This window comes from Mesoplodon densirostris, chromosome 19 (assembly GCF_025265405.1).
Source record: "Mesoplodon densirostris isolate mMesDen1 chromosome 19, mMesDen1 primary haplotype, whole genome shotgun sequence".
NCBI lineage: Eukaryota > Metazoa > Chordata > Mammalia > Artiodactyla > Ziphiidae > Mesoplodon > Mesoplodon densirostris.
In genome coordinates, this window is record NC_082679.1 from 31,410,504 (window position 1) to 31,427,646 (window position 17,143).

The 17,143-nt window shown below is 44.9% G+C and overlaps 1 protein-coding gene across 1 annotated transcript in view; it reads left to right on the top strand.

Moving 5' to 3' along the window:
- Nucleotides 1–9,859, top strand: part of C19H16orf78 (chromosome 19 C16orf78 homolog) — an 85,890-nt gene extending 76,031 nt beyond the window's left edge. Inside the window, 2 exon segments of the mRNA XM_060083154.1 lie at nt 6,474–6,726; nt 9,712–9,859. Coding sequence (XP_059939137.1) covers nt 6,474–6,726; nt 9,712–9,859 — 401 coding nt within the window.
- The last annotated feature ends 7,284 nt before the right edge of the window (nt 9,860–17,143 follow it).

Below are 17,143 nucleotides of genomic sequence, written 5' to 3' on the forward strand. Positions count from 1 at the left end.
ATCCAAATCTCCAGACAGCCTTTTCTCTTGAGCTCCATCTACATGCCTGCTCCCAGTGTTAGCTTGGATGTCCCTCAGGCTCCACAAACCCCCATGCCTCCCCTTCCCAGGGGCCATCACATGGGCTAGCACTGGCCCAGCACAGTGGCCCAAGTCAGAAGTTGTCTCCCTCCACAACCCTTTATGACCCGTTACCGGGTCCTGGAGATTGTACCTCCTTCATACCTTTCATCTCTTTCATTCCCTCTCCACTTTAACTACTGTTATTTTAGTTTAACCCCGATCCTGTTCCACCCTAAGAACCTCCAATAGCTTTCCTCCTCTATGGCTACCAAACTGGCCTTTCTAATCTATTTGGGTCTTTATATTTAAAGGGAGTTTCTTAGAGGCAGCAGATGATTGGGCCTTGCATTATTTTCAACCCAGTCTGACAATTTCAATCTTCCCATTGGGATATTTAGACCATTTACACTGAATGTAATCATTGATATGGTTGAGTTTAAACCTACCATGTTGGTATTTGTGTCTAATTTATTCCATCTATTCTTTGCCCTCCCCTTCCTGTTTTTCTGCCTTCTTTTGGGCTGAGTAGTTTTTGTGATTCCATTTTATCTTCTTTGTTGGCTTGTGAACTATAACTCTTTGCTGTGCTATCTTAGTAGTTGCTTTAGGGTTGACGGGATTCATCTTTGACATATCACAGCCTACCTTCACCTCATAGTCTGTATCACTCACATAGAACATACTTCCATTTCTCCTCTCCCAACCCTCAGGCTATTATTGCCATTCATTGTATTTCTCCACAAGTTATTATAAACCCCACAATACACTGTTATTACTCTTGCTTTAAGCAAGTATCTTTTAGAGAGACTTCAATGTTTATCCATAATTAACATTTCTAGTGCCCTTCATTGCTTTACATAGGTCCAGCTTTCTGCCTGGAGCCATTTCCTTCTGCCTAAAGGTCTTCCTTCAACGATTCTTATGGTGTGGGCTTGTTGGTGACAAATTCCTTCAGCTTTTATATATCTGAAAAGGTCCTTATTTCACTTTTGTTTCTGAAAGGTACTTTTGCTGAGTGTAGAATTCTAGACTGACAAGCTTTTTTCTTCAATGCTTTAAAGTTGTGCTCTGCCTTCTAGCTTGCATTGTCACCAGTGAGAAGTTGGCTGTCATCTTTATTTATATGTTCCCTGTAATGTATCTTTTTTCCTCTGACTTCTCTGGAAGTTTTCAAGCATCTTGATTATGATGTGTCTTGATGTCGTTTGCTTCATGTTTCTTGTGTTTGTGTCTGGGGTTTGTTGAGATTCTTAGTTTATAGTTTCCATCATATTTGGAAAATTTTGGACCATTATTTCTTCAAATATATTTTCACTCCTCCACTCTCCTCCTCTCCTTCAGGCACCACAATTACACATATTTGAAGTTCTGCAACTCAGTAGGGTTTTTTCCCAGTCTTTTCTCTCTGTGTTTCATTTTGTATAGTGTCTGTCGCTATGTCTTCAAATTCACTGATTTTTCCTTCTACGATACCTAATCTGCTATTAATCCCACCCAATGTATTTTTCATACTAGACATTGTAGTTTTCATGTCTAGAATTTCAATCTGGGTCATTTTCAGCCTTCTGTGCCTCGCCTTAGCATGCTCAAGCTTTGTTGAACATACAGAGCTATACAGTTATAATAGCTGTTTTAGTGGTCTTGTCTACCAGTTCTATCTATGTAGTTTCCTCTCCTGCATAACTAGTATTCAGCTGAGAGAAGCTGCTACAGATCTCTGCAGCTCTCCATGCAGTTTTCTCCTCTTACTCTGCCCTGTGAATTCTAGCTTCCTTGGCCCATTTAAATTGTCTATTCTCTCTCCCCAACTCAGGGAAATTGCTAGATACTATCTAGGTTTTCCCCTCCCTGTGCTGCAACCTGGAAACATCTCCCAGCTCTCAGCTGGGGCTCCCATGGGACTCACCTCTCCTTTTCTCAAGGGCCACTGCCCTGAGTCACCTGTTGTCCAATGTCTGAAAAAGCCTGTTTCATGTATCAGGCCCCACTTTATAGCTGCTTAAGATGGAAGGATAAATCCAGTCCCTGTTACCCTATCTTGGCTGAAAGCATAAGTCTCACATTGGCTTTTCCAAAGCACAAACCTGATTGAGTGCAATGGCAAGTCATTGAAAAATTTTAGGAAGGAACCTACCAAGTTAGATTTGAATTTTTAAAAGGTGACTCTGGCTAAGGGCCACTAAAAGATGCTGGGAAAACACTGGGAACACATTTCCAAAGTAAACCTTGACAAAGTCTGTGCATCTAGACTAAGGAAATGGAGCTCATTGGGTTTTCTGTCCTTGCCCACTATGCTCAGAGCATTCTGCCCATGCCAGGCACGGGTGTATTCCTAATGCAGAGAGTTGGAGGGCAGTTACCAACTCTGTCTCCATGAGTACAAAGTAGTCCCTGGAGTCCCAAACATAGCTCACCAGAAATCTTAACTTATCTGTTCAGCCATGGACTCAGGAACATGGGACATTTTGTCCAAGAGGGTAGCCAGGACAGGCTCCCAGAAAAAGGCACTGACAACCTGGGTTCACATTTTCCTGGATCCACCACTGTCTATGGCATCTTGGGCACATGACTTAATCTCTCCAATCCTCCACTTTCCCATTTGTTCAATGGATGTGACATGGTTGTGAGACTGTAGTTGCCCCCCTCCCTAGAAAGGCTTTAGAACACTGCCTGGCACATACATTATGCAATAAATGTTAGCTAATATGTAAAATTATCATTACCTTTTCTAGTACTACTCTTCTTTCCTACGTGAGACCTACCTTGACCCAGAAGAGGATCAGATGTCTCAGGAAAGGCTATGGCCCTTTCTCCAAGGGATTTCAATTTGTGTCAATGAAGACGTGTAGCTCAGGATTCTCCTGGAACATAGGACCAGTTTCCACCATGCACAACCAGACTGCTAACACCACCTGACCCTATCACTCTATTAGGGGCCAGCTGTCAGTTTAGAGAGCCATACTGGACATAAAGATTCCAGTTCAGTCACTGACTCATTATGAGAACTTGGGCAAGTCAAAGCTTCTCTCCAGGCCACTGGCCCTCCATTTATGTAATTGTAGAAGGCCTAGACTCCCCCAGACATATCCTGGTAAAATTCCTGAATTTTATTTATGAAATCTTGCAAGCTTACAGGAAGAACAACTTACGAAGGAAAAAGAGTCAGATTAGCATCAATCTAGAAGTGAAATGAACACCTATAGACTACTGAGAGCAAAGACTTATAGTCTCATAATCCTATCCTCAGCCCGTATATAAGTTACTGTCAGGGTGAATGAATGATATTTGCAAATTCAGAAATATTTAGGGACTTTCTCAGCCATTTATCCATTCATCTATAGAAAATGCCCTAGAAGAGAGCAGAGGCACCAAATTAGGAAATAATTGGTGTAAAAATCAAAATCTAGATACACACTTAAAATCACGTGATATAGGGCTTCCTTGGTGGTGCAGTCGTTGAGAGTCTGCCTGCCAATGCAGGGGACACGGGTTCGTGCCCTGGTCCGGGAAGATCCCACATGCCGCAGAGCACCTGGGCCCGTGAGCCATGGCCACTGGGCCTGCGCGTCCGGAGCCTGTGCTCCGCAACGGGAGAGGCCACAACGGTGAGAGGTCCGCGTACCGCAAAAAAAAAAAAAAAAAAAAAAAAAAAAAAAAAAAAAAAAATCATGTGATATAGAAAGAATGAAAAAAAGATAGGCAAAGAGGTAATAAGAAATGCAAACATATGAGGTAGATTTAAGGCTAAAAGAAACAACAGGGTAAAAGAGGGATATTTTAAAATGTTGAAGAGAACAAATAATAACAATAAACCTACACACAACAAAAAAATAGTAGTTAAATAGATAAACATTTAGAAGTGCAGAGAATCTGACAAAAATAAAGTTATAGTAGGAGACTGCAAAATACCTCTTTCAGAACCCAATAGACAGATCACAGAGACAATTACAGTAAGTGCCTAGAAGAATCTAACAATGTAATTAACAAACCATAACTTTATAGTTGAACAGAGAACACACATTTTTATATGGCCAAAGAATATTTCTAAAAATCATCTGCATGTTCATCAAAAGAAAACATTAACATTCAAAATAGTAAAGATTTTAGGGCCACCTACAGTATCCTAAAGCAATAATTAGAAATAAAATTAAAATTAAAATATAATCTCAACAGAAATTAAGAAACACTCCTAAAATACCATTATTTCAAAGAAAAAAACTATTGAAAATAAGTCTGTTTCATACCCAAATCCACGGGATGAAGGCAAAATCTATGCCCAGAAGAAAATTTACAGCAAAAACTAAAAGTAATCGTTCTTATCTGTATAAAACAAACAAAAAATTAACACTTTTATTAATTTAATGATATAGAAGAAATAATTAATACGAAAAAGAGAAATTAATACATTAAATACCAGCTAACTTTAATGAAATACAAGATTAAAAGTAGTTAAAAGGATAAATCCAAAGCCAGCTTTTTAGAAAACCAAGTGACAAATAGTATGAAATTATCATGAGCCTTGTCAAAAGAATAGTCAAAAATATACAAGATTTTATATGAGAAAGGATGCATAAGCAAAGGTAAGAAATACATTAAATGAATGAATTATAATAGAATACTATATGCACATCTACACAATACATTTGAAAATCCAGCATAAATGAATAATTTCCTATCAGACTGTAAATTATCAAAATGGACATAATAAAGAGTAGAAAAGTTGAATAGAGCAATTTCTGAGGTAAAAATTGAAAGATGGTAGACATTTTCCCACTACAAAAGGCACCAGGACAAATGATTTCACACCAAGTTCTACCTAACATTTAAAAAGCAAATAATCCCAATGTTACTTCAACTATTGCAGGCCATATAAAATACAGACATTTGTGCATTAATTTGACAAGCCATCATAACCTTAAACTTAAAAGATTAGGCAAAAAAGCAGGCCAATCTCACAATAATAGATGATTTTTAAATGATTTAAAAAATTTTAGCAAGTAGACTTAATGTATGAAAATATAGCAAATATATCCACGTATGAAATGAATAACAAACCGTGACCAGGTGGGATTTATTATAGCAGGTTACGAATGGTTAGGTTAATCAATATCAAGATATCTAATAACATAATTTATTACATCAAGAAATTAAAGGAAAACCATATGATCAGTAGATGATAGAAAAGCAATAAATAGAATCAAGCAATTATTACTAATAAAAATTCTATGTAAACCAAGATTAAAGCTGCTAAATATTATAAAACATATTCCAAAAATAGTGGCAAATATCATTCTAAATGAAGAAATGCTGAATCACTTTAATTAAAATCAGGAACAAAATGAGGCATGACTGCTATCATCATTATTGACATTGTTTTGGAGGGTCTGTCAAATGCAACATGTCAAGAAGAGTACATAATTTTTATAAACAGTAGGAGGGATATATTTTCATTTTTCTCCTGATATGATTGCCTTTCTACAAAACTCAAGAAATTCTAGTCAAAAAATAATAAAATCTGGTATGGTTGTTGGTGTACTAGAAAAAAACATTTTAAACAGTAGTGTTTTCTCTATACTAGTCACACCAGTTAGAAATAGAAATGAAAAGAAAATATTCCACTCACACACGTAAAAATCTGTAAAATACAGAGGAGTATGTTTAACAAGAAAATAGTTAAGGTCTCCAAGCTCTAGTCCCAACGGTATTTCACTCAGTACAAACCCCATATTTGGGTAACATCAGACCCTCACTATTTCATTTCATATATGTGTGTCTTTGTGCATGCTGTTCCTCCTGCCCGCCCATGCTGTTCCTCCCTTTTTCATCTGATAAACTATTTGTCCTTTAAAAATCCAGCTCAAGGGGCTTCCCTGGTGGTGCAGTGGTTGGGAGTCCGCCTGCCGATGCAGGGGACATGGGTTCATGCCCTGGTCCGGGAGGATCCCACATGCCGTGGAGCGGCTGGGCCCGTGAGCCATGGCCGCTGAGCCTGCGCGTCCGGAGCCTGTGCTCAGCAACGGGAGAGGCCACAACAGTGAGAGGCCCGCGAACCGCACAAAAAAAATCCAGCTCAAAGTTGATCTCCTCTGATACTTTCCCCTAACCCCCCTTTAGGCTAACGTTCACTTTAGGTGAATTTTCTCTGGGGAGGGAGAGAAGATTGAGAGAAGGAAATGAAAGAAAGGAGAGAAAGGGAATGAGTTGAGGAGATGAAGGGAAAGGAGGGAGAAAAAGATGAATGGAGATTAAACAAATACTAAGAAGGAGAACCTGCCAAAGCTTTGAAAAGACCTCATGTCTCAGTAATGTCTGAAGCCCTTGCAGCCTTCCAGGCCTCATCCCCTTCCTGTCCACCCTACTGCTCACCCCTACCAGGATCTAACTCCCTGGTGACATCTGTCCAATTTCAGACTTAGACATGAAGGATGAAATCACCCAAGAGTCCACTCAGCGCTCAACGCCATACTATCGACAAAGCATCATAGAACCCATGTTACAGGATGCTATATTTGTCCCATGGAAGTCGACCCTCTTGCGAGATTGGGTTGGCAAGACGCCCGACGCCTCCTACGAGCGTAAGTTGAAGAGCCTCATGGAGAAGATCAGCAAGCCCAAGATGGAGATGGTGAGGATGCTGAAGCCGGAGGAGGTGCTGAGCTGCCAGTGAGCAGCTCTGTGCAGGTGGGGCTGGGCGCATTCTGCAAGACCAGGCTTTGCTCACGACTGTCTGTGGTTCATACACCTGGGCTGAGCCCAGAGCAAGGGAGGGTGGCTGCAGCATGTCCGGGCTCTGTCTTTGAGTCCCAGAGGGCTGCTCCGGGGCTGAAGCTGCTGGGTTTCTGAGCAGCCTCACTCTCTAGAGGATCGTCTCCTGAATGGACACGACATTTAGGTGCTGCTATTTTGATGCCACGCCTTTGGACACATACACAACCTTTCTAAAATTTCTATTTGTTTCACAAAAGAAACCATGAATATTATTCACAAAGGAAAGAATGAGTTGTTTGTGGCCTTGTTTTAACAGGAAACTCCCCCAAGGTCCTTTACACTAATGGTGTTGCGTTGCTGATGACAGTAGCCGCCATTCCCAGGGCTACCTGCTGTGTGTTTGGGGTTTTAGACTCCAAAGGGACCATGAACAAAGTATGAAACCATTTGGTATTTACTGCTCTTACCAAGGGGTCTCACTTCTTGCTTGCTCTTTGTCATACTTATCAAGACCCACTGGTTTTCAGCAACACCAAACAGCTTGGTTTCTGCCCGCAAATCCAAGCATCCCTCCCCAGCCCAATGTTATTCTTTGCTGTAAAGATGTAACTGACAACACTCAGAAACTTTGGCAAAGGAGGAAATAGGACAAGAGACTAAGGTAGTCAGCCTTGTAGAGTTCACAGCAGTGAACTCACCTGTAGATTTCAGACGGCCTCAGATGCCTGGCATCCGAGGGCCCCATCACACCGTCCTGCTCTGCTGGCTGACTGGCTGGGGGATGGAGGGGTGGAATGGCTAACTGGCTGAAAGATGGACAGGCAGTCTCCTCGACTAGAGGGGGCTTCTGGCTCATGCCACCTCCACAGCTGGATGACTTTGGCTATGGGTTTCAAATTGATAAAATGGCTTTAATTGACTCTGGCCAAAGACAGCCTACCTGGGCTCCATGATGGGGAGATAAGAGACTTGGACAGGGTAGGGGAGAGAATATTTGGAGAGATGGCAATTAAAAAGCCATTAGAAAAGCACCCAAGAAAAAGATGAAATTGTCCTTTGCAATCTTAGTGAGCATCCACAGGTAGATATGTGTGAGATTGCCCCCTGGGGCTGGGCTGGTCAGGGAAGGGTGGGGCTGACCTGACCCATATCAGGGAAAGGTAGTACACGTATAGGGGCTGGTGAGTGAGGTCTGAGCTGCCTGTAAGAACAGGGAAGCTCTGGGCAGATCTTCAAAGAGAAGGGAAGTTCCCTGGTGGCCTACTGGTTAGGATTTCAGGCTTTCACTGCCAAGGGCCTGGGTTCAACCCCTGGTTGGGGAACTAAGATCCTGCGGGCCACAGGTATGGCCAAAAAAAAAAGAAAGAAGAAAAAAAGGAAAGAGTAGGGAGACCATTCCCAGTGGGTAGAAAAGCCAGGTTCTATCAATATGCAGCTCCTCCCCCCGATCTGTAGCAAATTAACCAACCAGAATGCAGCCGGAATCGGGGGCCTCCCTCCTTATACTAAAGCTGGGAGGAAGGTCAAAGTTGATGGTGGAATAAGGGATATGATGGCAGAGATACTGTCTAAATCACATAGACGGCATCAGTCCTATTCTTCAGTACAAGTCAGAATGGTGGGGCTTTAGCTAATATTTTAAATCAGTGTTTTCATTTTAATTTTTTAATTGAAAATTGTAATTGTTTGAATACTATTACAAATACTCACCTCGGGCTTCCCTGGTGGCGCAGTGGTTGAGAATCTGTCTGCTAATGCCGGGGACATGAGTTCGAGCCCTGGTCTGGGAGGATCCCAATGCCGCGGAGCAACTGGGCCCGTGAGCCACAACTGCTGAGCCTGCGCGTCTGAAGCCTGTGATCTGCAACAAGAGAGGCCGTGATAGTGAGAGGCCTGCGCACCGCGATGAAGAGTGGCCCCTGCTTGCCACAACTAGAGAAAGCCCTCGCACAGAAACGAAGACGCAATGCAGCAAAAAAAAATAAATAATTTTTTTTTAAAAAGTAACCACTTAAAAAAAAAAAAACTCTCTTCCTACAATTTTCTCAGCCTTTATTTCCACTGTCCTGGATTTCCCCCAGTCCTCGGCCTCACTCAGATTATACACACATGGCAGTGATGAGAGAAAACACCTAACAATTTGCATCCTGGTTTTTTCTCCCCATGTGGCAACAACATCACAGCCATATTGCATCTTCTTCTTCCTAATGACATTTTAACACTAGCAGAAGAGTCCTTGAAATGGATATTCCATTTTTTGCTTGACCGTTCCTCTGTTGATGGAATTTCCTATTTTCCTATTGCTGATATAACCCCAAAATAGACACTTTTGTTTATGTAGATTTTCTTTCCATTGAATTCTCTTCTTGGGATAAGGTGAGGACCTGAGTGAAATTACTGAGTCAAAAATAATAAACCTTGGGCCTCCCTGGTGGCGCAGTGGTTGAGAGTCCGCCTGCCGATGCAGGGGATACGGGTTCGTGCCCCGGTCTGGGAGGATCCCATGTGCCGCAGAGCGGCTTGGGCCCGTGGGCCGTGGCCGCTGAGCCTGCGCGTCCGGAGCCTGCGCGTCCGGAGCCTGTGCTCCGCAACGGGAGAGGCCACAGCAGTGAGAGGCCCGCATACCGAAAAAAAAAAAAAAAAATAATAATAATAATAATAATAATAATAAACCTGGTTTTTTGGGGGGTGGGGCAGGAGGTGCTTGGCATATATGTTGCCAAATTGATTTCCAAAAGAGTTATACCAATAAAAACACCCACCAAGTCTGTGGGGTGTCCCAGTCTTTTACGAGACCTCTGTCAGCTCCAGAAAGTCTGGAGGGCCAGTCCCTTACAGAGGTCCCACACTGACACTGTTTAACTCTAAGCTCTTTTCAATGAAGTTTGTGCCTGCAATGACTCCACCCTCAACTGACCGCTTTGGCCTTGTCTCGCACAGATACCTGAGGTTGTCCAAGAACAACATTCGAACTTTGCTCAAGCTGTGCAGGGATGCAGGGATGAACGTGGACATCCACCCCCACGTGGTCGAAGAAGAGATAGATGCTAAAAGGGTGTTCAACCGAAACATCAGTGTAGCCCTCTAAATAGCTCCTCTCCCCGGCCACCTCAAGCCCCCTCTGCTGTTCGACCCTCGGCCACCAGATGCCACCCTCTGGCACACCACACCTGGCTCTTCAGACCTGGGGTGTCCCCTTTCGACAGTGGCGATAAGGAAACAAGGCCAGACTGCTTGGATCATTGCACTGACGTAGTGTTTTGTCCTGTCATCCAAGTCAGAACCAATGCAGGAGAAACTGTAGGTTTCCTCCCCACCCCACAAAGAACACTCCTTGGAAAAGCCTTCTTAGAAAGGAAGTCTTAGAAGAAGTGAGAAATGGGAGCCCAGAGTCTCCAGAGGGATTTCAGGAGGGACAAAGTATCGAGGGGCTGCTGGGGACACATACACCCCAGGTCTTGCCCAACCATCCCCACTCCCTCCTGTGGTGGACACGGCTCTGTGGGGAGCTGGCCCTCTTGTGTGTAGGGTGGGGAGCTGATCGGGAGAGCAGGAGGGGGAGGACTCTGTCAACTCAGGTAAACAAGGATTACTCAGAGAAGTCACAGAGGGCAAGGAACTAGCTCAGAGTCACACAGGCGAGAAGCGGCAGGGCTGGGATGGGAAGAGTGTCCTCACCTTAGTCTCCCGTTCTTGCCTGACAGAGCTTCTGGCAAATCCTGCCCGACGGTTCGGAGATGCTGCCTTCCTCTCATGCAGCAACTGCCAATGGAGGTCCCTGTAAGCACTTCAAGTAAGTTCAAATCCCAACTGTCCCATTTACTAGCTGTGTGACTTTTGGCAAGTTACCTTCCTTCTCTGTGCCTTTGTTTCCTCATCTGTAAAATGGGGTTAAGGATGGAACCTGCTGAGCAGGGATGCTGAGAAGAGGAAACCAGAGCTTCCATGTGAAGCATGAAGCACAGACATTGACACACAAGAGCTCGATAAACGTGTGAGCTGTTTCCCTAGTTCCTGGGGTGGACGAGGAGATTTCCCAGCCCCGGCTTCCCCAGGAAGGGTCCTTAAAACTGGGCCTATCGATGTTGAGTCAAACCCTGTTGAGAAGCTGCTGATTCCAAATCAGTGCCCTTCATGATAAGTCCAAAAATTAAATGGTCCCTGAGCCCTCAAGAGCTAGTGAACACCCCCAGGGGATGAGGTGTAGCCGCTGGTCCAGCTGGGCCCCGCTAACCAGGTTTTACTTTCTGCCTCCATATACGAAAAGGGCAGGGATTCCACTGCCCCCCACCCCATATGCTTTTTAAATCTCCATGTCCCATCTTGAGGCTCCAAAGTGACCCCTCTGAGGTGAGTGGATCTCTCCACTGAGAGTCATTGCCCTTGGGAGTCAGAGCAAAAGTGTGGAGGTTTCCAATCCCCCCAGGCACCCACTCAAGTCACCACTAAGGGAAGGCAGAGCCCCTTAGGGTTGTGGGCAGCTCAGCGACGTGTGCCCGGAGCACGGCACCCTGGCGATGTTTTAGACAGAGCCCACAGCTAGAATCTCAAGAAACCAGCTGTGAACGATTAGGTGATAGTCCCTCTCTCCAGCAAATACCTGTTCTTGGGGAGAACCAGCTCTTCAAAAAGGGGAAAGAAAGGTATTTCCTGAGCATCACCAAGTGTCAGGCACTTTGTCGGTATTGTTGCATTCAAAATCAAAACCTAAAACCATCTTCAGAGGCATTCACTTCGTCCCACTGACTCAGTGGTCTGCATGAGTCACTGCCAACCTCTTTCCTGCACTGAGTGTTCGCACCTCCAGGAAGTCCTTCTGCCTATCTAATCTGCCTCTCTCTTGCTGCAGTTGGAGCCCATTTTCTCTCCTTTGAGCCACAGTGGAAAGGGAGGAGAAGTCAGTCTCCTTTGTCTAATAAATATTCATATTCAGGGAGGTTGTGTACTGAGGAAAAAATGCACAGGTGAAATGGCCCTGAGAAGTTAAACGTCAGCTACATCACTAAGAGCCGCTGTGTGATATGACCATGACCATTTAGCCTTTCCAACTTCATACTTGTTTTTTCAGTTTTCTGTCATGTAATTCCATTTGATTATTTCTCCAGTGTCCTTTCCACAACCCTCTTCAAATGCATCGATGAAGGCTGGATCTAGCCCAGTTTTCTAATAAGGTGCCAAAGACTGAGTTCTTTCTGGTAAGAAGGATTGACTCCAAGGTGACTATAAATTCCATTCATTCATTCGTTTTCTCTCCCCCCCACCAACTATATTGTATGGCAGGCTTGCTGTATTCCCCTTATTGTTCACCAAGACCACTGGGTCCTTTTCTGCAGGGCTGGAGTTTTACATCAGCTTTTTCTCCACAACTCACTAGGAGACCCAGATGCAGGGAGGTGCTCAGGGAGAGGGAAACCCAGCCCTGCTGATGTCACAGGGGAGCCAGGAGAGGTGCCACCTTTCCAACCTCTAATCTGGAGCTCTCCTCGCCAGGTGGAGTGGTCAGGTGATGCAGAGCAGGACGTCTGTGATTCTAACACTCCAGTAATTATCTCCACTGCACCACCCAGCTCCTAAAATCCATCACGGCCTACATTCTCTCTGACCTTCACAAGTTTGGATTGGGGAAAGAGCAGATCTTCAGCTCGCTTAGTTCATCTGCTTCTGATTATATCACATATTTACTGAGCCCCACCAGGCCCTATGGCTGGGCCAGGGACTCAGTAGTTAAGGAGGCCTGGTCCTGCTGGCCTGGGCCATATGGTCCTGAAGACAGAGGAGTAACCAGTAAATATCAGTGAAGTGCAGAGAGCATGTGGAGTGCCTGGGAGACCTGGCGGAGGAGGACCGCACCATGGGCTGGGAGTGGGGAGACAGAAAAGCTTCTTTTCTTTTTAAATTGAAGTATAGTTGAATCACAATGTTATGGTAATTTCTGCTGTACAGCAAAATGATTCAGCAAAGTGATATATACGTATACATATATATACTTTCTTTTCTATATTCTTCTCCATTATGGTTTATCACAGGATATTGAATATAGTTCCCTGTGCTATAAAGTCGGACCTTTTTGTTTATCCACTCTCTATATAATAGTTTGCATCTGCTAACCTCAACATTTTTGAGAAAAGCTTCTTGAAGGACGAAACTTCTGATATAAAACTTTTGAGAATAAGTAGTCTGCAGCATTTTTGTATGGGAAGGAAGAGCAGACCAAAGGAACAGTGTGTGCAAAAGCTTAGAGGCCGGGGCAGTATGATGGGGAAACTGCAGGTAGTTCCATCTGCATGGGGTGGAGAATTGACGAGAACAGTGGCAGGTAATCATATGCTTGCAAAGGATTTGTAAGCTATGCCACAAGGGTTTTTTTTTTTCCCCCCTTGGGCTTGTTATTCATTCATTTAACAAATCTTTATTGAGCACTTACTATATGCCAGGAACTGTTATAAACACTGGGGGTAGAGCAGTAAAACAGAAAAACACACGATTGCTGCTTTCCTGGAGCTTATATTCTAGTTAAAGGAGTTACTATGCTCCTCGACACCAATACATTCAGCAACTGATGAGAAAATAAAACCAGGATGCAATGAAAGGAAAGGACTGGGCAGAGGCTGGGGAGGATGTCTTTAGCTAGAGTGGTCAGGGCAGACCTCCCTGAGGAAATCTTTGAGTTAATATGTGGCTGAGGAGGAGGCAGCCAAGTGCATATATAGGAGGGTCTGCTCCAGCAGAGGGGACAGCAAGAGCAAAGGCACATTCACGGGACTGAGAGGATGGTCACTGTGGCTGAAGCAGACTGTGGAGGCAGGGAATCAGTCAGGCCTTGAAGACTATGGTCCAGAGTTCAGAGTCATTCAATTGCAACAGGAAACCATTGGAGGGTGATAAATAGGGGAGAGATCACTCTGGCTTCTGAGAAGAGAAAATATTGTGAGAGGGGAAGGGACAGCCTGGTGACTAGTTAAGGAGGTGTATCAGTTAGCTATGGCTGTGTAACAAATTACTCCAAAACATAGTTTAAAGAACATAATTCCTCAAACCATTCTGATCCAGGCCAGGCTTAGCCAATCTAGTCTGGGCTCATGTGTTGGTGGGTTAGCTAGTGACTTCACTGAGGGTTTGCTGGTCTACAACAGCCTTGACAGAGATGTCTAGTCTCTGCTCCATGCACGTCATCCTCTAACCGGCTAGCCTGGGCTGGTGCTCACGGTGGTGGCAGCATTCCAGGAAGTGCACAATGTCTCCTGAGACCTAAGTTCAAAACCAGTACACCATCACTGCATGTAGTTCTCAATGGCCAAAGCAAGTCCCAAGGTCAGCTCAGAGTCCAGGGTGGAGAAGTAGACTCTGCCTATAGAAGGAAGGCACTGCAAAGTCAATTGCCAAGGGCCTGGACATAAGGGGGAATAAAGGATTATGGCCATTTTTGCAATCAACCTACCACAAGAGGCTGTCATGTAGTTCAAGAAAGAGCAGTTGGAGGCTTAAAATACTATGATCATGGTGGAAGCAAAGAACTGAGAATACACTTTAGAGGTAGAGTTGATAGAATTTGTCACTGAATTGGAGGCAGGCATGAGGGAGAGGAGTCAAGGATAACACCTGAGTCATCCTTTGGCCAGAGTGACTGTTGGGTGTGCCTAAAATGAGCTGGTGGGGTGTCAGGGTCGGGGGAGGCAGGAGCCAGGGATTCAGCTGGGGCTGGTTGGGTGGGAGACGCAGTCAGCATCCGTGCTGCTGCTCCAGTGGTCGTGATGGGCCACTACTGAGAGGTAATCACAAGGAGAGTGATGTGATGAAGGACAGATGGGAGGAGCAAGCCCAGATGCCGGCTGTATTTGTCTCCTAGGGCTGCTGTAAAAAGTACCACAAACTCAGGGCTTCCCTGGTGGTGCAGTGGTTGAGAGTCTGCCTGCCGATGCAGGGGACACGGGTTCGTGCCCCGGTCCGGGAAGATCCCACATGCCGTGGAGCGGCTGCGCCCATGAGCCATGGCCGCCAAGCCTGCGCTCCGCAATGGGAGAGGTCACAACAGTGAGAGACCCACGTACTGCAAAAAAAAAAAAAAAGTACCACATACTGACTGGCTGAGAACAACAGACCTCGGTTTTCTCACCGTTTTCGGGGGCAGAAGTCCCAAATCAAGCTGTTGGTAGGGCCATGTTCCTTCTGACGCCTCTAGAGAAGGACGCTTCCCCCTCGACATCCAGCTTCTGGTGCCCCAGGTGTTCCTGGGCACGTGGAAGCATCACTCCAATCTCTGCCCTCATCTTCACATGCTTGCCTTCTCTGTGTGTCTCTGTTCTTCCTGTAAGGACACCAATCAGATTAAATTAGGGCCCATGTTACAACCTCATCTTAGCCTGATTATATCTGCAAAGACCCTATTTCCAAATGAGGTCCCAGGTTCCAGGGGGTTAGGACTTCAATGTATCCTTTTGGGGACACAATGCAACCCATAACACAGAGAGACCAAAAATGAGGAGTTGGAGGCCCAGAGAGGGGCAGAGAGTTTCCCAGGAGGCCCTTGAGCTCATGCCAGAGTTGGCTCTGGAACCCACGCTCCTGGCCCACTCCCTGACCTAGCCCTCCCACCACGCCCTGCTGCCCACACTGCCCATCTCTGCCCAGTGGACGATCCAGAGTTTGGGTCCCAGGCTGGTGGCCCCAGGAGCAGAGCTGTCACTCTGCTGGGACACTCAGAGAGCCAGGGCCTCCAAGAGATTGTCCCCGTGCCCCCAGACCCTGGTTGCTGGACTTGCTTACCAACATGCTACCCTCTACACAAAGTGAAGTAATCTTAGCAGGAGGTCAGGCCCAGCCCCTGCTGTGGTGAACGCCACATCCTCAAGGGACTGCTTGGGGCTCCCAGACCCTCAAGTGGTGAACTGCTGTGAGAACCCCACCTCTCAGACCCCAGATGTTCCTGCAGAGCCAGGTGCAGGCTTCCCTGTGGCCCAGCACAGTTGGGAAAAGGGAGGGAAAATGAATGCTGGGAAGAGACTGTGCCCCACCCCAGCTGCTGGGGTCACATGGGTGCTCTCTGGGGGTCCAGAGACCTCACGGGAACTGGGAGCATCCAAGTCAGCTTCCTGACTTTGTGGGCAAGTGAGCCCATGGTGAGCCTCAAGATAATGAAGAGAGGGAGATGCTTGTCAGCAAGCTCAAGCCAGGGTCCACTGGCAGACAGCCCCACCTGCTGCATACTGTACTCTAGGAGTTTAGAAACTCTGAAATGACCTCATGCATGTACCATTACATTGCATTTTCTGAAAGAAACAGACATACATACCAGGAACAGATTCACACGGGTATCATCCCCTGGTTTATGACCAAGGTGACACAGCAGTGCAGTGGGGAAAAGATGATCTTCTCCATAAATCAGGCTGGTCAGTTAAATATCCATATGGAAAAAATATTGATCCTCTGTCTGCCACCAGATGCAAAAATCAGTTCCAGATGGGTGCAGATTGTGAAAGCTTTTGGAAGAAAAGAAGACAATCTCCATGATCTTGACATAGACAAAAAAATTTTCAATAGAACACAAAATAATAAGAGAAAATATTAATAAATTATATTATAGTAAAAGCAGAGACTTCTGCTCATTAAAAGACATCACTAAGAGAGTGAAAAGGCAAGTGACCCAAGTGGGAGAAAATATTTCAGATGACATACTTTTTAACTCCTATGAACCAATAAGAAAAAAGTAGGCAACTCAACAGAAAAATGGCCAAAAGTCTTACATAGACAATTCACAGAAATTAGCCAAGTGACCAGTAAACATAAGAAATTTCATTAGTCATCAGGATTGCAAATTAAAAATACTATGCAGTACCACTAATACCCACTAAAAATACTATGCAGGGTACCACTAATACCCACCAGTACCACTAATATCCACTAAAGATACTATGCAGTACCAATAATACCCACTAAAAATACTATGCAGTACCACTAATACCCTTGGTGACAGTACCAAGTGTAGGTGAGAATGCAGACCAACCAGCACTCACACTGCCACTGGGATGGTAACTTAGCACAACCACTTTGGAAAACTGGCAATATCTACAAAAGTCGAATATACACCCTACCCATGGTCCAGTATTTTCATTCCTAGACACATACTTAACAGAACTGTATACATATGTGCACCAAAACTCTGTACTAGAATGTTCATAGCAGCTTTATTCAATATAGCCAAGTTCTGGAATCAGCACAAATATCCGTCAGCAGTGGAAAGGCTAACTTGCAGTATATTCATGTAACAGAACACTGTATAAAAGAGAGAATGAACGGATATGGATGAATGAACCACACAAACGACATTGTGCAAAAAGAGCAAGAGAGACAAGGCAACAGCTGTATACAGTTCCAT